We start from the raw sequence: 20,668 nt of genomic DNA on the forward strand, positions 1-20,668 counted from the left end.
GTTCTATTTAAAGCACGGGGTAGTACAAGCTCTCATACTGCTGTTTATTGCACACAACTTGTTTTAAATTAACAGCTTTGTTTTGTTCCCCTCAAAGACGTGATGCAAATGCTCAATCACCTGGGTGCAACGTGTCCATTTCTACCCAGAAATCTAAACAAAACTGTTGACACCTTCCCCACCCCATGAAATGAACATTGCATTGTGTAAATAAAAACCAACATCTTTAACGAGCATTTCGGTACAAATAAGAACAGAACTCATACCGAAGACGGGTAAAAACAAGATGCCCCTCTAATGTGAAATGACTGGACACACTTATTTTAAATGTATATACATGGATTGATTTATTGTTAATTGGAATAATGTTCCTTATTTGCACTGCATTGTATCTAAAGATACAGATTTGCCATTACTATTCCTCTACAGCCAAGAAAGAAAAGGGGGGGGGGTCATATCCCGATCACATCATACAGGTATGGAATTATCCAATCTCCAGCGTTCTGGAATCATGCAACCAAGCAATAAACACATGAAACATTCCAATGCAGGATTAATGTAAAGCAACAAAAAACACTGTTTCAGCAGTAAACTTATAAAACCCTTAAATTATTACTGCATAAAAGCATGACATTCTGTGGCGTTACAAGTTAAGGGAATCACAAACTGGTCCTCTTATGGGAATACAGCACTCCTGCTTGCCAACGCAGGGCAGCTCTGGTACTTGTAGACTGTGTGTGTTTATTGAATGCACTGGAAACTTCAAAGGGTTACAAACTAGCAAAGCACTGGACTGCAGAGGCACATCAAGCCCTCAGTAACAGAGCGAAGGACCCGCCCCGAAGCAGAAACGTTCAATCACTTTTCTAGTGGACCAGATGGCATAAAAGCAATGTTATCAAGGGTTCTAACAATTGAGGTTTGTTGAAATGTCTCTTTCTGGGTCAGAGCAAGCTACACAACAGTACCAGCCTGGAGAAGGGGGGGTTAGTTTGTTTTGTTAGCAAGTTTGAGCTCTGGCATCACTTAGGCTTTATAGATCCCCCCCCCCCCAGTGTACATTAAATGGAATTAGCCCGTTTCCTTTTTATAGGCATCCTAGATGAATGCGGAACAGCCTGTAAATGTATTTAATAATGAAGGCAGCATGTGAATCAACGTATACAGCAAAGAGATTAACACATACATACATATATATACATATATTATATATATACACACACACACACACACACACACACACACACACACACACACACACTTGCAAAACATTCATGAAGATCATGAAAAGCAAATGTTTGGGTTATAAGCGGGCACGCACACCGTCTTGGGTACAGGGCTTGTGTACTCTACAGAACACGTGGAAAATAAGGAGTGTTGTTAGACAGAAGAAAACAAGCAGGTGTTGTGTTTAATAACTGATAAGATGAGCATCACAGCCTGTGTTGTCTAATTAACTCAAGCGTTGCTGTAATTGTATTACAAAAGAACACAGGATTCAGTAATACAAAAGCATGTTCGTTTTGTGCTAAAATGAATACAAAACAAAGTCATTATGGTCTCAAAGTCAATCCATTGAGTGCCAACAATACGGTTTTTTTTTTAAAGACATGTTTACTATTCTATTAGTGTTTTCCTCAGTCAAACACGGCATTTTGTAAAAGAATAAAGACACTCTGACGGCTTGCGTTAGCCTGCTAGTGTACATTCCGGTCAATCGTTTTTGCATTGTAAATCGGGAAAGCTATGCGAGATGCGAACATTTCCTCTCTACCTGCGGTTTGCAGCTCTTACAAATGACTGCGATTACAAAACACCCCACAACATTTAACATCTTAAAAAAGTGATTTAGCTCCTTCAAGACCTTTAAAAAAAAAGTTCAGGACACGGCCAGCTCTCTGTGTCCTGCTGTTATGACGATGCAATAATTTAGCATCTGTGCTTATTGTCGTGAAAGTGTTGCGTATATTTATTAATTAATTTTGAAGCGGTTACAAAGTACTGTATTACAATACAGCCGTGGGTCTACGTTAATATAGCTAATAATCATCCTTGTATCACTCGTGTCCAATGCATTAGAATAACACTAAAAAAAGAATACACACACAAGGGGAAATAAATCCACGTACGATTCTATTTTTATCTGGCTTTATGAATGAACTTTACAAACTTAACTGGTTTATATTAGCATAGCGTATCTGTCCAGGGCGCTCACGGGTAACCAATTTGTTTCACTTGGGGGTGCACCGTAGATATAGATATCAATGCATTGATGCAGAAACCGTCACAACACCGGGACACATGCGAACGAGTAGAGCACGCCTCGGTGCTTTTTTAAATGTATTTTTGTAATGTACACGGACCTAGCCTAAATCGAAATGTTCTTACTGTAGTGACTCTGCAGTCAGATTTGTATTTAAAGGTGCAATTCTATCAGCGGTGCGCACGTGTTCAGGCGGACCTGGCTGAAATGCGGCACTCCGCCGCTGGCCGTGTCCTGGTCTAGCTGCTAGCCCGCTAGAGAAGCCGAGATTCGGGGTCTGCAGAAACATTTCTCCCGCGATGTGCTAGAGGTTGTAAAGAGCTGACACAGCACGTACTGCCCTATAGTACAATCTCCATAAATACAGTGCAGCGTGTCCTACTGTCGTGGACATTAGCTCACAAGCATTCTGAAATGGGACGGTGTGCATATATTTTTTTTAAAGGACTATTGGACTGCTGCATTAAAAGTTGTCCACAATACTGGCTGCATGTTTTGTGTGTGTGTTTGTGTGTGTGTGTGTGTGTGCTCAGTAATGCGTGCTATTATATCATTACTATTATGTAGGTTTATTTTTGTTTGAATAGCTTTACACAGAAACATCCGTTTGCTGTAGATAACAAAGTCAATAGCTGGCGCTTCAGCTCGTATCAATCATCCTGTATTGAACTGATAAGATTACCTGGCTGAATAGCGTGATGTGTAAACTATTCTACATGTGCGTCTCAAACTGATCCGAGAATAAGAACTAACTTCAAACCCAACAAAACCTTTAAACAAATAATAACAAGAAAAAATAGTGGCATTAACATTTCCACAAATGGCCGGACCAACCGTAGCAGCAAACCTCGGGTAACGCTGTTTTTCTGGCGAGCGCAGTGCAGTGTAAATCTCTGCACTCACATTTACAGTAGAATCGCACAAACCGAATGCATCGACTACAAATACAGGAGCTTCCCTCCCAAGACACTTTTTTAAAAACATTTTCTAAATTACATTTTCGTCGTAACTGCATCATAACATTGCGTATTGCACACCGATTGTCGACTGCAGTGGAGTCATGAGGCAGCCACCCCGATAACGTGCTGTGCTGGGTGGGCACTGCTTCAAGCGCTGGGCTGTGCTCTGGTTTAACACTCCATACTGTATATATTACTGTACACACATTTCCCTTTAAAACAAACCCGCTTTAAATTCTGCACCGCTACAGCAAATAAAATGGATGGACGGTTTTAACATTGTATTTGTTGATCTTTGTTTTGTGTATTTGTACAGGGAAACGTCATACAATTCCGTGCTGTACAAAATGCTGGGGTCATTAAATATATATTAATTAATAAAAACAGAAAAGGAAAGTTAAGCGGTTTCCATGTGATATGAATCAATAGAAAGTTTGTGTCCGCGTCAATACTACTAACTAGCTCGGTAGTAACAAAAGCACGCACACTGAAAGCCTTAAAACCTAGTTACGAGTAAAAACAAAAAAAAGAAAACAATTCCGTCAAATTATTATCTTGTTTCGAGGTAATTCGTAGTATTATTTCACCCCATAAACCGTGCAACTATACTAGAAGTGTAAAGAATACTGCAGCCCAGTAACTACAAAACAATTATAATAGTCGCAAGCAGAATTGTTACAGAACTGGAACAGCTAACGCCGTGCACTAAATTACAATAGCAGTCGCCAAGTAATATATCAACATAATTATCTACATTGTGTAATCTATTATCCTAATATAACGTCTATTTAAAAGAAACGTGCGTCAATTTGCAAACAGAGAAGCTACACACGGGCTTGCCTGAGTGTGACTCCTGTGAACACACTGCAAGAGAATGGGTCATTTACTAAACTAATCTGGTTAAACAACACAACAAGTTTAATTGCAGGCAGTCTACCACATAAACTACTCCTAAATTATATATATATACACACACACACACACACACTCCACTGCTGTGATAATCAACATGATATACTTACTTTCTCCATTAGCGGGCCACAGACACATCACACAGACTGACAGCAAAAGACCCCAAAATAAGGTCAAGGGCTCACGTCCGGATCCAGAAGTCATTCCTCTTATTAATCCAAAAATTATCTGAATGAAAACAAATGTTACTGTCCTCCTCCCCACCCCAAGAAACCCCCCCACAAACGTATTCCTTCGAGGTAAACAAAAAAACAAACAAAAAAAAAAAAGAAATATTCATCGGTTTGTTTAACAGGAAAAACAAAAACTTAATCGAGACAGAGAGCGTTGCTTCCTCGTACTCGACTGTTTAATGTTTCAATAAGTGTTCCCCTCAAAAAAATAAATAAATAAATAAATGATGAAAAAAAAAAAAAAACGGAAATATTTCGTTAGGCTTGCCAATTATATGAAGACGTTGTGAAGTCTCGCTCAGAACACGAAGTGCCGCAACCGTCCCGCTGGTAACAGTGTCTGTCTTCGACCTCCATTTGGGAGAGCGCAGGGGGGAAACACACACCATATATTACAAACAAAACCAAACCCCAGCGGGTATCTCCCGGTGCGTAAAAAACGGAATTCTGCAAATGTGTAAAAAAACAACAACAACTACAAACAAACACTTGAAATCCGAATGCAGACTCGGCGCGTATTGAATGAAAACTGGAATTTCTAAAATGAATGAAAACATGCAAACTCTCTTTCTTCGCTTAGCCTCGGTTTCTAGCAGCAGTGGTGCTTTTTCCAAAATATGCGCCACTAGCAGCAGCAGCACGAAAATGGTTCGTCAGCTGCATCCCCTTCTCGCTCGCTGGCTGGCTTTGCCCGGTCGGTCTCCTTCGCCTAACAGTTCCCTTGTTTTTCCTGGGAACGTGTTCCAGAATGGTGTATGTATGTACTAGTAAATCCGACAGTTTCAGTAAAAAGCTGCAATTGTGGAGAAAATCCGAGATATTCTAGTAGAATGAGCGCTTTACATGTCTTGCATGGGTCTCTGCAACACCAGCTTGTGCCCGTGTTAAATCCTGCCTCGATGTCTGTCTCTGCTGATCAGTCGAGTCAACGCTGTAAACAACAAGAGCCTCGCTTCACTCACACACACTAAGCCGAGAGACTGGGAAGAACTGGCATGGAGTCCTATATAAAATCCGTGCAAATGGAGCGGACTTTTCAAGTGGTTTGCTAAGTTTACCAAATGATTCCCAGATCCATTTAGGGCAATTGTAAGACTGCCATTGACTCTGGCATGAGAGGATATGACGTGTATATGAATTATTGCCGGGACCTCATTGCTGATGTTGAATCCAGATCAATAGCCTGTGTGTGAGGGTGTTAATATATATGATTAATGTTTTATTGGTTGGTGTTACACATTTGTAAAATGCATTTTGTAAATTACACAGACGACCGATTTCCAAGGAATGACAACATGTATTTCATTTTTATATTACAATGGTTACAGGAGAAAAAAAGAAAACAGCTCATAAAACGATTTCCTTAAAACCATACAGGACTGCTCTTATAAAAGCTTGCCACACTACATTTGCATTGTCATTTTACAGTTTTACCTGAATGCATTTCTCATGGTTATCCTCTGCATTTCCCATGGTTATCCTCTGCATTTCCCATGGTTATCCTCTGCATTTCTTATGGTTACACTGCATTTCCCATGGTTATCCTCTGCATTTCTTATGGTTACACCTCATTTCCCATGGTTATCCTGTGCATTTCCCATGGTTACACTGTGCATTTCCCATGGTTACACTGTGCATTTCCCATGGTTACACTGTGCATTTCCCATGGTTATCCTGTGCATTTCCCATGGTTACACTGTGCATTTCCCATGGTTATCCTGTGCATTTCCCAGAGTTTACCCTGGTTTGCTGTATTCTCAGTATGTTTTACCACATCTCCCTGGTGTTTGCAGTGCTTCCCTGGGCTCTATGGTGCTTTCAGTATGTTTTATGACACTGTGCTGTGCTTGTATTTGCGCTGGCTGTGCCCTATACAGCACTGTGCTGGGGCTGCATGGCTCAAATATGTGGAGCCTGAGCTCTGTGCTCTTTACCTATAGATTCATGTATAAGGAGTGGAAACAAACCAAGACTACTGTTGCAGATGGGACTATAAACAGGGATAAACCTCAATGACCTAAACTGCGTGGTACTTTAATTACACAACTCAGAATGTATATTCTATAAACTATCTCTATTCATGTTGTTTGCCCCAGGGCTCACTCAGTAATCCTCTGACAAACCCTTCAGTGCGAGCTATTTGTGAAGACATTGCTGGTGAAGCATTTGTTAAGGATTTCTGCAAGTTTCATTTTAGTCCCTGAAGGGAACACCTGCACAGGGAAGACAGGTCCTTTTTTTCACTTCCTCAATAACACCATGTACAGTATATTATATTATATTACAGTATATAGATATACATACAGAATATACAGTATCTACAGTATATAGCATATTTAGCATGTAATCCAATGGCTGAAGAGGACCAGGGCTGGAATATGAGACAGTGCACCTTGCAGCTAATCTGCACAGATACCCTTTCAAAGAGGTTCACTGAGAAACAGACTTGTAGCTGGATTTCCGTACTGGATTTCTTTTAGCTGGAATAATGGGAGCAAGACCCAGCCTGCCTGTCAGAGAAAGACAACCTCATCAGAGCAGAGCCTCTATTCACATTCTATTTGGGTTTATGCTTCACTACCTGACGAATCACTGTCTAGATCTACAGCATGTATACAGTATGCTTATGTGTGTCAGTGTGTGTGTGTGTGAGAGAGAGAGAGAGAGAGAGAGAGAGAGAGAGAGAGAGAGAGAGAGAGAGAGGGAGCAGGGAGGGGTCTACCACAGCTGAATGCCTTGCTTGTTGGTGAGAATGATGACTAGTCTTCAGAGCTGCAGTGTTGAGCTTGGCACCACCAGGAGAGGTCACAGGCACACCACACCTCAGCAATTAAGAGTTCAGCCCCCTGTGTGTTTCTATCAATACATGAGCTCTGAGGATCTCAATACAATACATGAGCTCTGAGGATCTCAATACATGAGTTCTGAGGATCTCAATACATGAGATCTGAGGATCTCAATACAATACATGAGCTCTGAGGATCTCAATACATGAGCTCTGAGGATCTCAATACAATACATGAGCTCTGAGGATCTCAGCTCTGAGGATCTCAATACATGAGCTCTACAATACATGAGCTCTGAGGATCTCAATACATGAGCTCTGAGGATCTCAATACAATACATGAGCTCTGAGGATCTCAATACAATACATGAGCTCTGAGGATCTCAATACAATACATGAGCTCTGAGGATCTCAATACAATACATGAGCTCTGAGGATCTCAATACAATACATGAGCTCTGAGGATCTCAATACAATACATGAGCTCTGAGGATCTCAGTACATGAGCTCTGAGGATCTCAGTACATGAGCTCTGACGATCTCAATACATGAGCTCTGAGGATCTCAATACAATATATGAGCTCTGAGGATCTCAGTACATGAAGAATGCTTTATCATCCGCAGTTACCACCAGACACCAGGAACAGAAACTGCTTTCTGATTGTTAGGAGTCTCTGGGAATCAGCGCCAGTCTTCAGGTTGTACATTTTTTTCAAACCCCAGATAATTGATAGGAAGTGGCTTGTTTTGTGTTGATTTTATAATTGAAAGGACTGTTCAGACATGAATTGCGCTTTTCATGTAAAACATGTGATGAATAAATAATAGCAGGTTTCAGGGTGACTAATAACTAAATTGATTGCACTTGCAATCACTGTTTGTACACAACAAAACAGAATAACTTTCCCACACTGCAGTCTGTGGCTTAGCCCGAGGCATGCCTACTTTGTGTGTAGTGCTAGTAATGAGGGACTAGGTCAGTCTGCCCCAGTGATAGACCTGAGAACTAACTGAGAAACAACACGTGCGCATGAGAATCAGATTCACCATCACACGACACGTCATGGGGGGGATGGGTGCGAATACGCGGGTGGTAAGTTAATAAGCAAACAGCACAGTTTACTGCAATGCGTATCTATAGTGTTGCTTACATATATTAGTATTTATTGGTAAGCAATGAACCACGGATATGAATCACGACTCGTTAAACAGCGCCCTTGAGCCTTCATTTTAACCACCCCTCTGCATACGAATGGAATGCTTTACGGCATTTTTTAAATTGTTAGTAAGTCTAGAAAATGTTATATCTGGATCCAGATCCACTGTGGAACAATTAAAGCCCACTCCAGATTTTGAATGTGCGCATATTTTGCTAATGACATCGGGACCAAGCCAGCGGAGTGTAAAACAGGGCGTGGAGTTTCATTCAAAAACACGGATCGGGATTAAAATCGCCATTCATCCATAATGCACACAACTAGTAAGGGCCCCAGGCACTGTGCTGTTCTATAAATATACTGTTTATTTTATACATTTCACTCACCCATGAATCGCACTTTTCATGATATAAACGCATTACATCTTGGATGGTTTTACACAACACAATAATGATGTATTACTTTTATTTTTAGATTAGTAGTTTAATGCAATAAGCTTTATTATATTTTGACCTTGATTTTTCCTGCATGACTCTTCTTTCCCTCATAGCGGCGGACGATCGTTATCCGTGGTAGCGTGTCAGATGAAGCCTGGTGCAATAGCTAAAAAACACGCTTATCTGCTAGGGTGTCCTGTAGCATTGACCACAGCGACTCCTACTGGAAGAGCCCAGCAGTTGCTGTGATGTGTTCTGAAGATGTCGGAGGAGGGGGTGACAACCCGGTCCCACCAAACTGAGATTCTTGTTTCCTGCTAAATAAGTCTCTGTTTCATGATTTGTTTTGTCATCATTCTAGCCCTGGTGTAAATTCCAGCAATCTCCAGCCCTGGCTTATCCTGGCTTTCAACTGGTCATTGCTGGTTTATTATAGTTAAACACAAAAAAATCAGTTTATTACCGTTAAATTGTGTAGTCAAGGGATTTGTGTCCACTACACTCTGACATCTATCCGATTGCTGTAAACCAGTATGAAACCAGTAAATGTGTTTCATTCCCAGCTGAGCAGCAGCTGCTGCAATTCTCAGTAGGGTTGCAGCTAATGCCTGAAGACAGTGGAGATTCATGGGGGTTCATGTGCCAGGCTGTTTATATGACAGCTTGCAGAATACAAAGACGATACACAGTGGGGTTTTCAGCTATGTTGTATTAAACATTGTGCTTGCCTCTTGTCGGGGCCTGAATCGATGAAGTTTTTTTAACAGTGCGTGTCGCCCCTATACTGTGATCAGTGTTGTGCGGGCGAGTGTGGGAATGCAGTGACTGTGAAGGATAAAGCCAGGTGAGGACGCACAGGTGTGCTATCTCTGTATCCACACAGCTAGTGCAGAGAGACCTGAACCAACCTGGAAAAAGCACCCTCTGCTGGTGGCAGAGACACTGCCACTCTCTGAGTCAACCTGCATGTTTTAGTGGCACATTACAATTGAACTAAGAGGTTTGATTTGAATACCCGGTTTCACAATGGTGGGGGGATGGGGCGTACAGTGAAACTACTCACTGCTTTAAATGGTGAGTAATTTAGGGGCTGTTTTGAGGAGTTAAAACTTAGTTAGGTATTAATTGAACCAATCTAAATAAATTATGTCAAAGAACCAATGGGCCATACAGAGCAGTTTTGGGAATATTAAACTTTATTTAGTTTAAAAACAGGCTGGTAATATGTAGTTCTGGCTGCAGAACACAATGTACTCATCGCTAAGTATTTGGGGTCAGGTCCAGGTTTGTGTATCATTTGGTTCAGGGAGGTTATTAATGCAATCACTGGATACTCGTCTCCAGTAGATCTAATTCGACTTTCCAGCTCATCACCCTAAACCCACTGTTTAAAAGCCTTTCAAAGTACTTTTCAATGTGGTTGAGTCATCCTTCAGTGATGCGGTCCAGTTTTTTAACCACTTTGCAGGTTAGCAGCAGCCCCGAAAGCATGACGCTGCTCCAGTCCAGCAGGTGATCTGTGGAGTCTAGCTTGACATCGTCAGTCCTCCTGAATTGGACATTTCCAGATGTGCAGATTGAAGTACTAGTTGGTTCATGTGTATTGATGTGTGTTTTGTATTGAATACATGCACACTAGGATTTATTTAGATTATGCATTCACACATACAGTGAATTATATTCCCTTCCAGCAATACAGAGACGTCAGAAAAAGCCTCAGGGTATCTGGTCAGTTAGGTTACTTGCTCAATTGGATTGCTTTTCCAGCTAATTCAGTAGATTACTGAGAGTCACTTCAGGACGTACCTTTTATGACACTGTTCTGGGTATGCAGTAAGGCTGGCAAGTGCTAGAGTGACTCTGGGAGAGGAGGTGAGGCTATAGCACTCAGCATTTAAATATCTACTGTATCTATCAGTCCATTTCAAATATATGCCAACATGCATCACAAAGCCATATATTTCAAATGTGACCCAGGTAGACGGGGCTGCCCTATGAACACACACCTCCTCCAATGAGCAGAGAGTCTGGGTATGCTCTTTTAAAACCTGTGCTCTAATGTTGCACTTTTCCCATGTTTTTCAGTGTACCATACCTCTACGCGCTTCACAATGCTTACCTGAGTTTTACCATGCTTTGCTATGCTGTTGCTATGGTAACCTGCATGTCGGTGGAAGTCTACAAGGTGTTGGAAGGTCTCTTGAGGTATGAGGATTGAGGGATGTTAGGAGGCTTGCAGATTGCAGTCAGCAGCTTCTTATTATTTTGAGTGACGCTTGACCTACTGTTAATGACAGCTGGACTGGAAACTAATCTCAGCTAAGGTGAGCTCGGGCTCTGGGATTCGGGGCAGATCTTTCAGTGTGCTTCCAGCGGCACGGTAGTGTAGCTTCATATGCACGACAGGAACAAGCAGCGGCACTGGAACCATTTTTAAAGTGGACGAGTTGACTATTGCTGCAAGCTGTCCTTATTAGGGCTCTACTGGACTGCCTCATCCACACACTGAGATTCAGGGCACAGGGAGAAACGTCATTATTTGTTTACAGTGGCTCGTGTAGTTAAGCAGGTAGTTAAGTCTAAAATGAGCCCTGTTTACAGAAAGCAGGGCTCAGTCTCCAATTACAGAGCAGGGAAACTATGGAGAAAGCTCTTCCCCTCCTGTCGTAACGATCAAGCTCCTGTCCGTTACTCAATCTGTGATATCACAGTTTAATAGGATGTGTTTCGTAAACACGGCCTTTGATGTGGAAATGGGGTTATAGGGGAGTACAGCCATTCTGGAATTGTTCAAAGACAAATTTCCACTTTCCATTTTTAAATTGTATTATTTGTTAAAAACAAAAATCAAAGAGTTTAATATCTGGCTATCCATGGTTGTTTGTTTTAATAACAACAAAAAAAAAAAAGTTGCCAATAATAATACATAAAAGCAGCTGCCATGTTTGTTAACATCACAGGTTATATGATAAAACAGTGAAGTGTGCTGTGAGATCTGCACTGAAATGCAGGCAGCAGTAACTGCAGGAGGTAGGGCAGCCTATTTCTGTTGCAGATTCCAGGGGAAGGAATTCATAAACAAGTGAAAAGCGTGACAGAGGGGGTGCACTTCTATCGCTCTGACTCCGGGGCGGCACACAGCGACAGCTGGCGGTGAGGATGTTGTAACCCCCCTTGGAGGTCAGGTGCCTTGCTATGGTATATCCTTGTGATTCTGTTCCGCACACAGATGCCAAGCTTGACCCAAACTTCAGCTCTCCACCCGTCTCTCAAACCCAGATGCCAAGTGAGTCCCTTCAACAATGCAACAGCTGAGCGAGAAATGATCTCCTTTAATGATAAAACCACAGCTTTGGAAAAGCTGATCTCAGATCTGCAGCAAAAGCCACCCCCTCCCCAAAGAATTCCAAGAACGCCTGCTATTCCCAGCGGGAATGCTGTGGTTTGCCTTGTGACGGATGTGAGATGCACAGGTTTAAAACCAAGAGGCAGGGCAGGGCAGGGAAGGGTGGCACAAGTGCCCACATAAGCACAACAACGGGTCACAACAATCACAGAGTTAACAGACTCCACCAGCGATATACTGTAGAGCTTGATCCCAGACTCCATCAGGGATATACTGTAGAGCTTGATCCCAGACTCCATCAGGGATATACTGTAGTGCTTGATCCCAGACTCCATCAGGGATATACTGTAGAGCTTGATCCCAGACTCCATCAGGGATATACTGTAGAGCTTGATCCCAGACTCCATCAGGGATATACTGTAGAGCTTGATCCCAGACTCCATCAGCGATATACTGTAGAGCTTGATCCCAGACTCCATCAGCGATATACTGTAGAGCTTGATCCCAGACTCCATCAGGGATATACTGTAGAGCTTGATCCCAGACTCCATCAGCGATATACTGTAGAGCTTGATCCCAGACTCCATCAGGGATATACTGTAGAGCTTGATCCCAGACTCCATCAGGGATATACTGTAGAGCTTGATCCCAGACTCCATCAGGGATATACTGTAGAGCTTGATCCCAGACTCCATCAGGGATATACTGTAGAGCTTGATCCCAGACTCCATCAGGGATATACTGTAGAGCTTGATCCCAGACTCCATCAGGGATATACTGTAGAGCTTGATCCCAGACTCCATCAGAGATATACTGTAGAGCTTGATCCCAGACTCCATCAGGGATATACTGTAGAGCTTGATCCCAGACTCCATCAGGGATATACTGTAGAGCTTGATCCCAGACTCCATCAGGGATATACTGTAGAGCTTGATCCCAGACTCCATCAGGGATATACTGTAGAGCTTGATCCCAGACTCCATCAGGGATATACTGTACTACTGTACAACTTGATGAAGTTTGTACATGTTTTGGCTTGCATGCTACTCAGGGTTAAGTAACTTTTAACACCATCTCTGAAAACCTTGTCACTCTCCAAACATTTTTCCAATCAGCCAGCTCATTTGTTAAAGCAGAGCAGACATCAGACCCCGCCCCCTCCCCTCAACACACACACCACACCACACACTGAATGAATCATGTGAAGATTAGTTTGGTTTGAGTCCCCCGCCCCTATGATACACTGGGTGGAGACAGGTGGCTGGGGAGGCAGGCGAATCACACCTAGGGAGGGTAAGTTATGTGCTGTTTTCTGTTTTCTCAGCAGGATTAGAGGATGCATTGTGTGGAGGGGCCAGTCCTCTCTCCCGAAGCTAAGGTTCAGACCTTCATTGAGAAAATGTTTTTCAAAGCTTTGTGCATCACACCTTTTACCAGTATTTGGAGATATATATGTTTTCCACCTTCATGCATGGGCTAGCGTACACACATCCAAACTCGCACACTCACACTGTGTTACTCACACAGACACACAAACACAGACGGATGGACGAACAAGGCTCAGGGTTTTATCGCCTATATTCAGATTGTATCCAAGCAGGATCTAAATCTGTGTCTTGCAGGCAAGCAGCTCTGAGCACTACCTGCTTAGCAAAGCAGCCAGAATGAAAACTGTGCGAGAAAGGGGCTGCATTCCTTCAGCGAGGGGGCATGGGCTGTGTCTCTCTCTCTCTCTCTCTCCTCTTTCTGCTCTGGCAGGGATGGGGAGGAGGGTCCTGGTACGCCGACATCAAGAAAACAAAATAATGAATGAAGGCCTTGAATAGAACGGGATGCCCTGCAAAGAGCTTGTCCTGATAAATTACTGAGAGGACCCCGCTGGCACCGCAGACATAACGAGGGGATGGGCAGCGCAGGGAAGCAGCTGTGCTTTCAGAAAGGAAGCAGGTGGCAAGCCTCTTGTAATATGCTGCTCCGCCACGTCATGCAAGGAGCAGCTCTTAAAAACTCCTCAACTGCTTAACCAAATTGCTAATGTGAAGTTACTTGTACACAAAGCCCCTCCCTTCACCTCCCTCACCACGTACTGTACAGTACATTACTGAAGTAAATCAGAGCCAGTGTTTAAAGGGAGGGGTGGGAAACAGGGGTCTCCTGGTTAAGCAGGTCTTCCTGGACTTACAGGGAACAGACCATTCTAAACACAGTCTTATCAAGCTATCTGCGCACCTCACACACTGCAAGTGAGCGTCAGAACCGCTATGCAAAAGAGCCAGGCTCATCTGCATGTGTGGTTTTAGAGCTTTTAACCTCATCACATCGCCTGGGGACGGAATCCGGAACGATGCTGCATCACACAACACGTGCACTCTGAAAATAATACATCCTGCAATAAAAGCAGTCGTGCCAGCCACCCCCTTTACCTGCCTGGGTGAAGGGTACTGCACTGCATTCTTCAAATTCACCTCTCGTTTCGATCTGCTGTCCTGCTTAGGAAGAGACCAGATCCTTGTGCTGGATTAAGCAATGAATTATGTGTGTATATAAACAATACATACAGGACTACCTTATTGAGAAGGCTTACATGTTCCCAGAGAAGCTCTGATGTTTCCATGATGAGGATAGGGGAGGAGAGATAATAATGCAGCAGCTTTAAACAGGAAAGTTCATTCTTCATTCATCAGAATAGTTTATTTTTGCCCTGGACTTTATTAAATTACAGGAAAGCTCCCTATAGACAGAAAAGGTACGCCTGTGAGCGATGCCGGTCAAAACACTAGCAAATGATGCGTTTTTCATGCGCTTGAGTGTCACATGAAGAACCCCGTACTGCAGGGAACACGCATCGACGGAGGGATCGTGATTCTGTCGCCTTAATGAAGCGCTGTGTGGCACAACGCCTGCAGTCACTCGAGAATATCAAAATAATCGAGAAGGGACAACAAAACAAAACACAGGTGAATAGGCTTTCACAGAAAACAACACGAATTTAACTCGTGTGCTCAAGGCTTTGACACTAGCACCACCTTCTGGCTAACTGATAGAATTGCACCGCCAATATTTTTTAAGGTCAGTATAAAACTGTGTAGCGTTCTTGCTTGGGTGTTTGAATCTGTTGGTTAAATTCTGTTAAAAAAAAAAAAAAAAAAAAAAAAAAGGTCAATTTATATGTAATTTTAATTGTCAGCATTTGAGTGACTACAATATTTGCTAAATCTCAGTGAGTATGCGGCAATGACGTTTATAGAAGGACCAGCAGGCGGCGCTGTTGTGCCAGGTCGGGTCACCTGCGCCGAAAATGGAGAGACTGGAGACTCGGGAACAGAAAACACTTAAAGGTAAAAAGATTACGAGAAAGATGACACGGGAAAAAATCTAAATAAAGTTAACGGGGAAGAAAATAACAGGACTAACAGAGTTGTATATAACACGAACCTGCATGCTCGCTATACATGCTTACTACATACTTCCACTGCAGCTCAAGGTTGTGGAGTAAGAGATCTTGCTATCAAACTCGGACGTGTTTTAGTATTCTCCTATTTGCGTCGTTCCGTAAAAGTTATCGTGTTGTTTATTTGTGCAAATCTTGCTATTATTATGAAAGGACCCAATTTTACATAACTTCTAATCTCTCCAACAAACACTGCGAGCAAAAGTTTTAAATAAAAACACAAGCTGTAGCGTCGGTGTCGCGGCATTTATAGCTCGTACAGGGAAAACTGAAACGGCGATTAAGTTCCCCTTAATAGGAATAAACCTTGTTAAATCATTTTAGTTCGGTTATTTTATTTGAGTAAAAAGCCGAGTATCCTGTAATCTGTGGAAGAGGTGTCGTGTCAGAATATCGATAGGAATGAGATATTCCCAGTGGACAGCTGCTCGTTTCTGCAGCCCCGCTTTGTTTGCCGGTGTAGCTCAGTGAACCGCACCTCACACAGCCTGGCGTCTCTTTTCAAGTGAAAGCTTACCCAGTGGATATTCTGTCTGGCATTGACTACGAGTCCCTGGGGAGAAGCGGGGAGCACTGCCTTGCAGCGCTGCAGAGTGGCGATGCATCCGAAACCCAGCGCTTTATTCTGCCTGATGGGGAAGGAGAGGTTCGTTCTGTTTGTAATTGTATTTAAATATATTTAATCGTGTCTCCAGTGCATGCAAATCACACACGCTAATATTGCCCACGTGTATCCGACAGGTGAACATCTCAGCATCGAATGTGTCATTCCTGTCTCTGTTCGGAGAGGAGCACTCCAGGCACAGAGTCCTGGCTCTGAGTGAGCAGGATCGAGGTCAGTGGTTATAGATACTCGTTTGAGAATCCAGTGAAAATGGTTACATGTGCAGGGTCTAAAAAAATAACAGGCTCTGTTCCAGTGTCGACCTTCCTGTTCCAATGCAACCAGTAAAAGTAACACAAATACAGTTCATACTAAATATAAACATGTCAAAATGAGCAGGGAGGGGGAGTGTGCAGTGCAAGTCCTGTGCTGCTCTGTGTAGGCACTGTTTTGGGTTTAACGCTGGCCCCTCTCTCCCAGCAGTGCTGGCTCTCTACCTGTGCTCAGGCTGGTGGGGTGTGGAGGAAGCCCTGAAGACATCCGACCCCTCCAGACACGGGCTTGTAGAGGTAGGGTAGCTGCGCAGGCCTGTTGTAAAGCCTCCTGGTGTTTGTGTGTGTGTACAGTACCCTGCTGTGTGTGTGACTGTACCCTGGTGTGTGTGTGTGTGTGTGTGTACTGTACCCTGCTGTGTGTGTGTGTACTGTACCCCGCTCTGTGTGTGTGTACTCTACCCTGGTGTGTGTGTGTGTACTGTACCCTGCTGTGTGTGTGACTGTAGGTGCTGTCTGTGGGAGAGAGGCTCGTCCTGTTCATCCTGAACCAGATTGTTAACGGGACCCAGAGCCCCCCAGACCAGGACAACCCCCTCTTCACCCCCCACCCCCCAACGGAGCAGGCCACGATTCTGTGGCAAGAAGGGGAGGCGGCCGGCTTTTACACCGTCAAGAGGAAAGGTGGGTCTCATTGGTTATCGGGTGGTGCCTGCACAGCGCTGTTGGTCAATGGTGGTAAGGTATAATGACAGTGCCTCTAATGAAAGTTTCACTGCAGGTAGCCTGTGTGGCGGCTGCACCAGCCTGTGTTACCAGCTCCCTGTCCTGGACACTGTGTTCGTCAGGAGGAGCTGGAGGAGGAGGGGGCTGTGCCTGGAGATGCTGGAGGGTTACTGCAGCTCCTTCAGTGGGGAGGAGGTATTGGGGATCAGCTACCCCGTCTCCACAGCCATGTACCAAGGTACCCCACAGGGCTATCTTTCTTTTTTTCATTCTTTCTTGTAGCCTGTGAGAATATTGCAGACGCTATTCTAAATAAGAGGCTCAATAAGGAACAAGCAATAAGGAACAAGCTATAGAGTGCTAATGGGTGAGCTGGGAGACAGCTGATCCTTGCATCATAAGGAATGAATCCACTGTAATTACCTGTGCATCATAAACACTGTGAGCTGGTGTGAGTGCAGTGCGAGTGCTCGTCTGTGTGGAGGTGTGGGTGCGGTTCATCTCTTGCTCGTCTGTGTGGGTGCGGTTCATCTCTTGCTCGTCTGTGTGGGTGCGGTTCATCTCTTGCTCGTCTGTGTGGGTGCGGTTCATCTCTTGCTTGTCTGTGTGGGTGCGGTTCATCTCTTGCTCGTCTGTGTGGAGGTGTGGGTGCGGTTCATCTCTTGCTCGTCTGTGTGGGTGCGGTTCATCTCTTGCTCGTCTGTGTGGGTGCGGTTCATCTCTTGCTCGTCTGTGTGGGTGCGGTTCATCTCTTGCTCGTCTGTGTGGAGGTGTGGGTGCGGTTCATCTCTTGCTCGTCTGTGTGGGTGCGGTTCATCTCTTGCTCGTCTGTGTGGGTGCGGTTCATCTCTTGCTCGTCTGTGTGGGTGCGGTTCATCTCTTGCTCGTCTGTGTGGGTGCGGTTCATCTCTTGCTCGTCTGTGTGGGTGCGGTTCATCTCTTGCTCGTCTGTGTGGGTGCGGTTCATCTCTTGCTCGTCTGTGTGGAGGTGTGGGTGCGGTTCATCTCTTGCTCGTCTGTGTGGGTGCGGTTCATCTCTTGCTCGTCTGTGTGGGTGCGGTTCATCTCTTGCTCGTCTGTGTGGGTGCGGTTCATCTCTTGCTCGTCTGTGTGGGTGCGGTTCATCTCTTGCTCGTCTGTGTGGAGGTGTGGGTGCGGTTCATCTCTTGCTTGTCTGTGTGGGTGTGGTTCATCCCTTGCTTGTCTGTGTGGGTGCGGTTCATCCCTTGCTTGTCTCTGTGTTCTCAGTCTGCAGGAAGTATCTGCTGGCACACCCAGAGCAGCGGGATCGCCTGTACGAGGTGGAGCCTCCGGGACACTGGAGTCAGAGGCAGAGCGTTTGGTTACAGATTCAGTTGGGGAAGATTCCTTTAGCTGGTGAGGGGTTCCGACACTTTCTTCAAAGCTTCAGAATTGCGGGCATCTAGCTTTATATGTGACTACAGAAGAGTTACACACATGCAAATTAGAGATGAGAATATCTGGCTAAACGGGACTTCAATAAAATGTCAACTGCTACCGTGCATCTTAAACACCATTTGATGTGGACAAGCTATATTGATGCAGAAACACGTAGGGAGGGAGTTCAATGCAGAAACACTTTCAATATGCTACTGTAAGGGTTTATTGGTCCACTCGTATTACTGTGTAATGTAGACGCACCATACCAACCACGCTTCTATAGCATTGCTTGTTTTGTTTTTTGACAGATGAACAACAGGCTGCAGCTGAGAGAATCCTGTTAGAAGAGAGCAGAGCAGACACCTCTGTGCAAGAGGGTCTCAGTAAGGTGCAGCTCTTTGTTTGTGTGCTTGTTTAAACTCCTTGTCATGAAAGTAAGAGTTACCAGGGAAGACAGAAGGCCCTGCAGGCCAGATGACTTCTTCCTCTTTGAAGATTATCACAGTTTGAGTTTGGGATAGTTGGTTGTCACTGTGCTCCATATTGAAGTTCAGCATTAGAAGAACACACTAGTCCTGCACCCAGCCCTGGGTTTCAGAACTCCCCTCAGAACTGATTCCACAGTGAGTAAGTCTCACCTGACCAGGTACTCTGTTAGGACTGAGGGGAGTTCTGAAATGCAGGACTGCCCTCAGTCCAGTTTCGGAGGACACTCATGAATCACAGTGTGATGTCCTTATCATGCACCACCCCCTCCTCACCTACACATCACAGCCCTTTCTTTAAAAACTGCTCCTCTGTTTTCTTGGATTCCAGGAGAGTCCTGATTCCGTTCCTGCTGCAGCCGCCTGCACTTCAAAACTCAAACGGAAAGGAGGAGCTACCCTGGAAGAAGTTTCTCCCAAAGTGAAGAAATAGTACGAGGAGGGGAGAGGGAGTGCAGCCCAGCTCCCAGCCTAACCCTGAAGACCACCACTGTGAAGAACATGCTTACTACAGGACAGGGGGCAGGGGCACTGCAGTGCAGTGCTGTCCAGAGATGGGTTGGTGTAGCTCATGCTGCTGGCACGGGTTGGTGGAGCCGCGGTGCAGTGCTGTATTGAGACGGGACGGTGGAGGCGCGGTGCAGTGCTGTATTGAGACGGGACGGTGGAGCGCGCGGTGCAGTGCTGCTGTATTGAGACGGGACGGTGGAGCCGCGGTGCAGTGCTGTATTGAGACGGGGCGGTGGAGCCGCGGTGCAGTGCTGTGTTGAGACGGGGCGGTGGAGCCGCGGTGCAGTGCTGTATTGAGACGGGACGGTGGAGCCGCGGTGCAGTGCTGTATTGAGACGGGGCGGTGGAGCCGCGGTGCAGTGCTGTATTTGCAGTGCTGTATTGAGACGGGGCGGTGGAGCCGCGGTGCAGTGCTGTATTGAGACGGGGCGGTGGAGCCGCGGTGCAGTGCTGTATTGAGACGGGGCGGTGGAGCCGCGGTGCAGTGCTGTATTGAGACGGGGCGGTGGAGCCGCGGTGCAGTGCTGTGTTGAGACGGGGCGGTGGAGCCGCGGTGCAGTGCTGTGTTGAGACGGGGCGGTGGAGCCGCGGTGCAGTGCTGTGTTGAGACGGGGCGGTGGAGCCGCGGTGCAGTGCTGTGTTGAGACGGGGCGGTGGAGCCGCGGTGCAGTGCTGTGTTGAGACGGGGCGGTGGAGCCGCGGTGCAGTGCTGTGTTGAGACGGGGCGGTGGAGCCGCGGTGCAGTGCTGTGTTGAGACGGGACGGTGGAGCCGCGGTGCAGTGCTGTGTTGAGACGGGGCGGTGGAGCCGCGGTGCAGTGCTGTGTTGAGACGGGACGGTGGAGCCGCGGTGCAGTGCTGTGTTGAGACGGGGCGGTGGAGCCGCGGTGCAGTGCTGTGTTGAGACGGGGCGGTGGAGCCGCGGTGCAGTGCTGTGTTGAGACGGGGCGGTGGAGCCGCGGTGCAGTGCTGTGTTGAGACGGGGCGGTGGAGCCGCGGTGCAGTGCTGTGTTGAGACGGGGCGGTGGAGCCGCGGTGCAGTGCTGTGTTGAGACGGGGCGGTGGAGCCGCGGTGCAGTGCTGTGTTGAGACGGGGCGGTGGAGCCGCGGTGCAGTGCTGTGTTGAGA

At 45.5% G+C, this 20,668-nt stretch overlaps 2 protein-coding genes across 2 annotated transcripts in view; one reads left to right on the forward strand and one right to left on the reverse strand.

The window, feature by feature from the left end:
- Window positions 1-5,327, reverse strand: part of LOC121294410 (insulin-like growth factor 1 receptor) — a 77,285-nt gene extending 71,958 nt beyond the window's left edge. Inside the window, exon 1 of the mRNA XM_041218078.1 lies at window positions 4,245-5,327. Coding sequence (XP_041074012.1) covers window positions 4,245-4,338 — 94 coding nt within the window. The 5' untranslated portion in view covers window positions 4,339-5,327. The remainder of the gene's footprint in view (window positions 1-4,244) is intronic.
- Window positions 5,328-15,297: 9,970 nt separating this feature from the next.
- LOC121294450 (protein FAM169B-like) lies at window positions 15,298-19,813 on the forward strand. The gene is made up of 9 exons (XM_041218139.1): window positions 15,298-15,430; window positions 16,050-16,189; window positions 16,285-16,378; window positions 16,631-16,716; window positions 16,929-17,103; window positions 17,201-17,383; window positions 18,394-18,522; window positions 18,855-18,934; window positions 19,363-19,813. The coding sequence occupies exons 1-9, from the start codon at window positions 15,391-15,393 to the stop codon at window positions 19,462-19,464; spliced, it is 1,029 nt and encodes a 342-aa protein (XP_041074073.1). The 5' UTR covers window positions 15,298-15,390; the 3' UTR covers window positions 19,465-19,813.
- The last annotated feature ends 855 nt before the right edge of the window (window positions 19,814-20,668 follow it).

The sequence above is a fragment of the Polyodon spathula genome, chromosome 19, assembly GCF_017654505.1.
Source record: "Polyodon spathula isolate WHYD16114869_AA chromosome 19, ASM1765450v1, whole genome shotgun sequence".
In the NCBI taxonomy this organism is placed as follows: domain Eukaryota; kingdom Metazoa; phylum Chordata; class Actinopteri; order Acipenseriformes; family Polyodontidae; genus Polyodon; species Polyodon spathula.

Excerpts from the sequence above, each read along its gene's own strand:
- LOC121294450 (XM_041218139.1), top strand. The coding sequence starts at position 15,391 with ATGGAGAGACTGGAGACTCGGGAACAGAAAACACTTAAAG. Across the intron at positions 16,190-16,284 it reads TGCCTGATGGGGAAGGAGAG|GTGAACATCTCAGCATCGAA; the intron begins GTTCGTTCTGTT and ends TGTATCCGACAG. Across the intron at positions 17,384-18,393 it reads CTCCACAGCCATGTACCAAG|TCTGCAGGAAGTATCTGCTG; the intron begins GTACCCCACAGG and ends CTGTGTTCTCAG.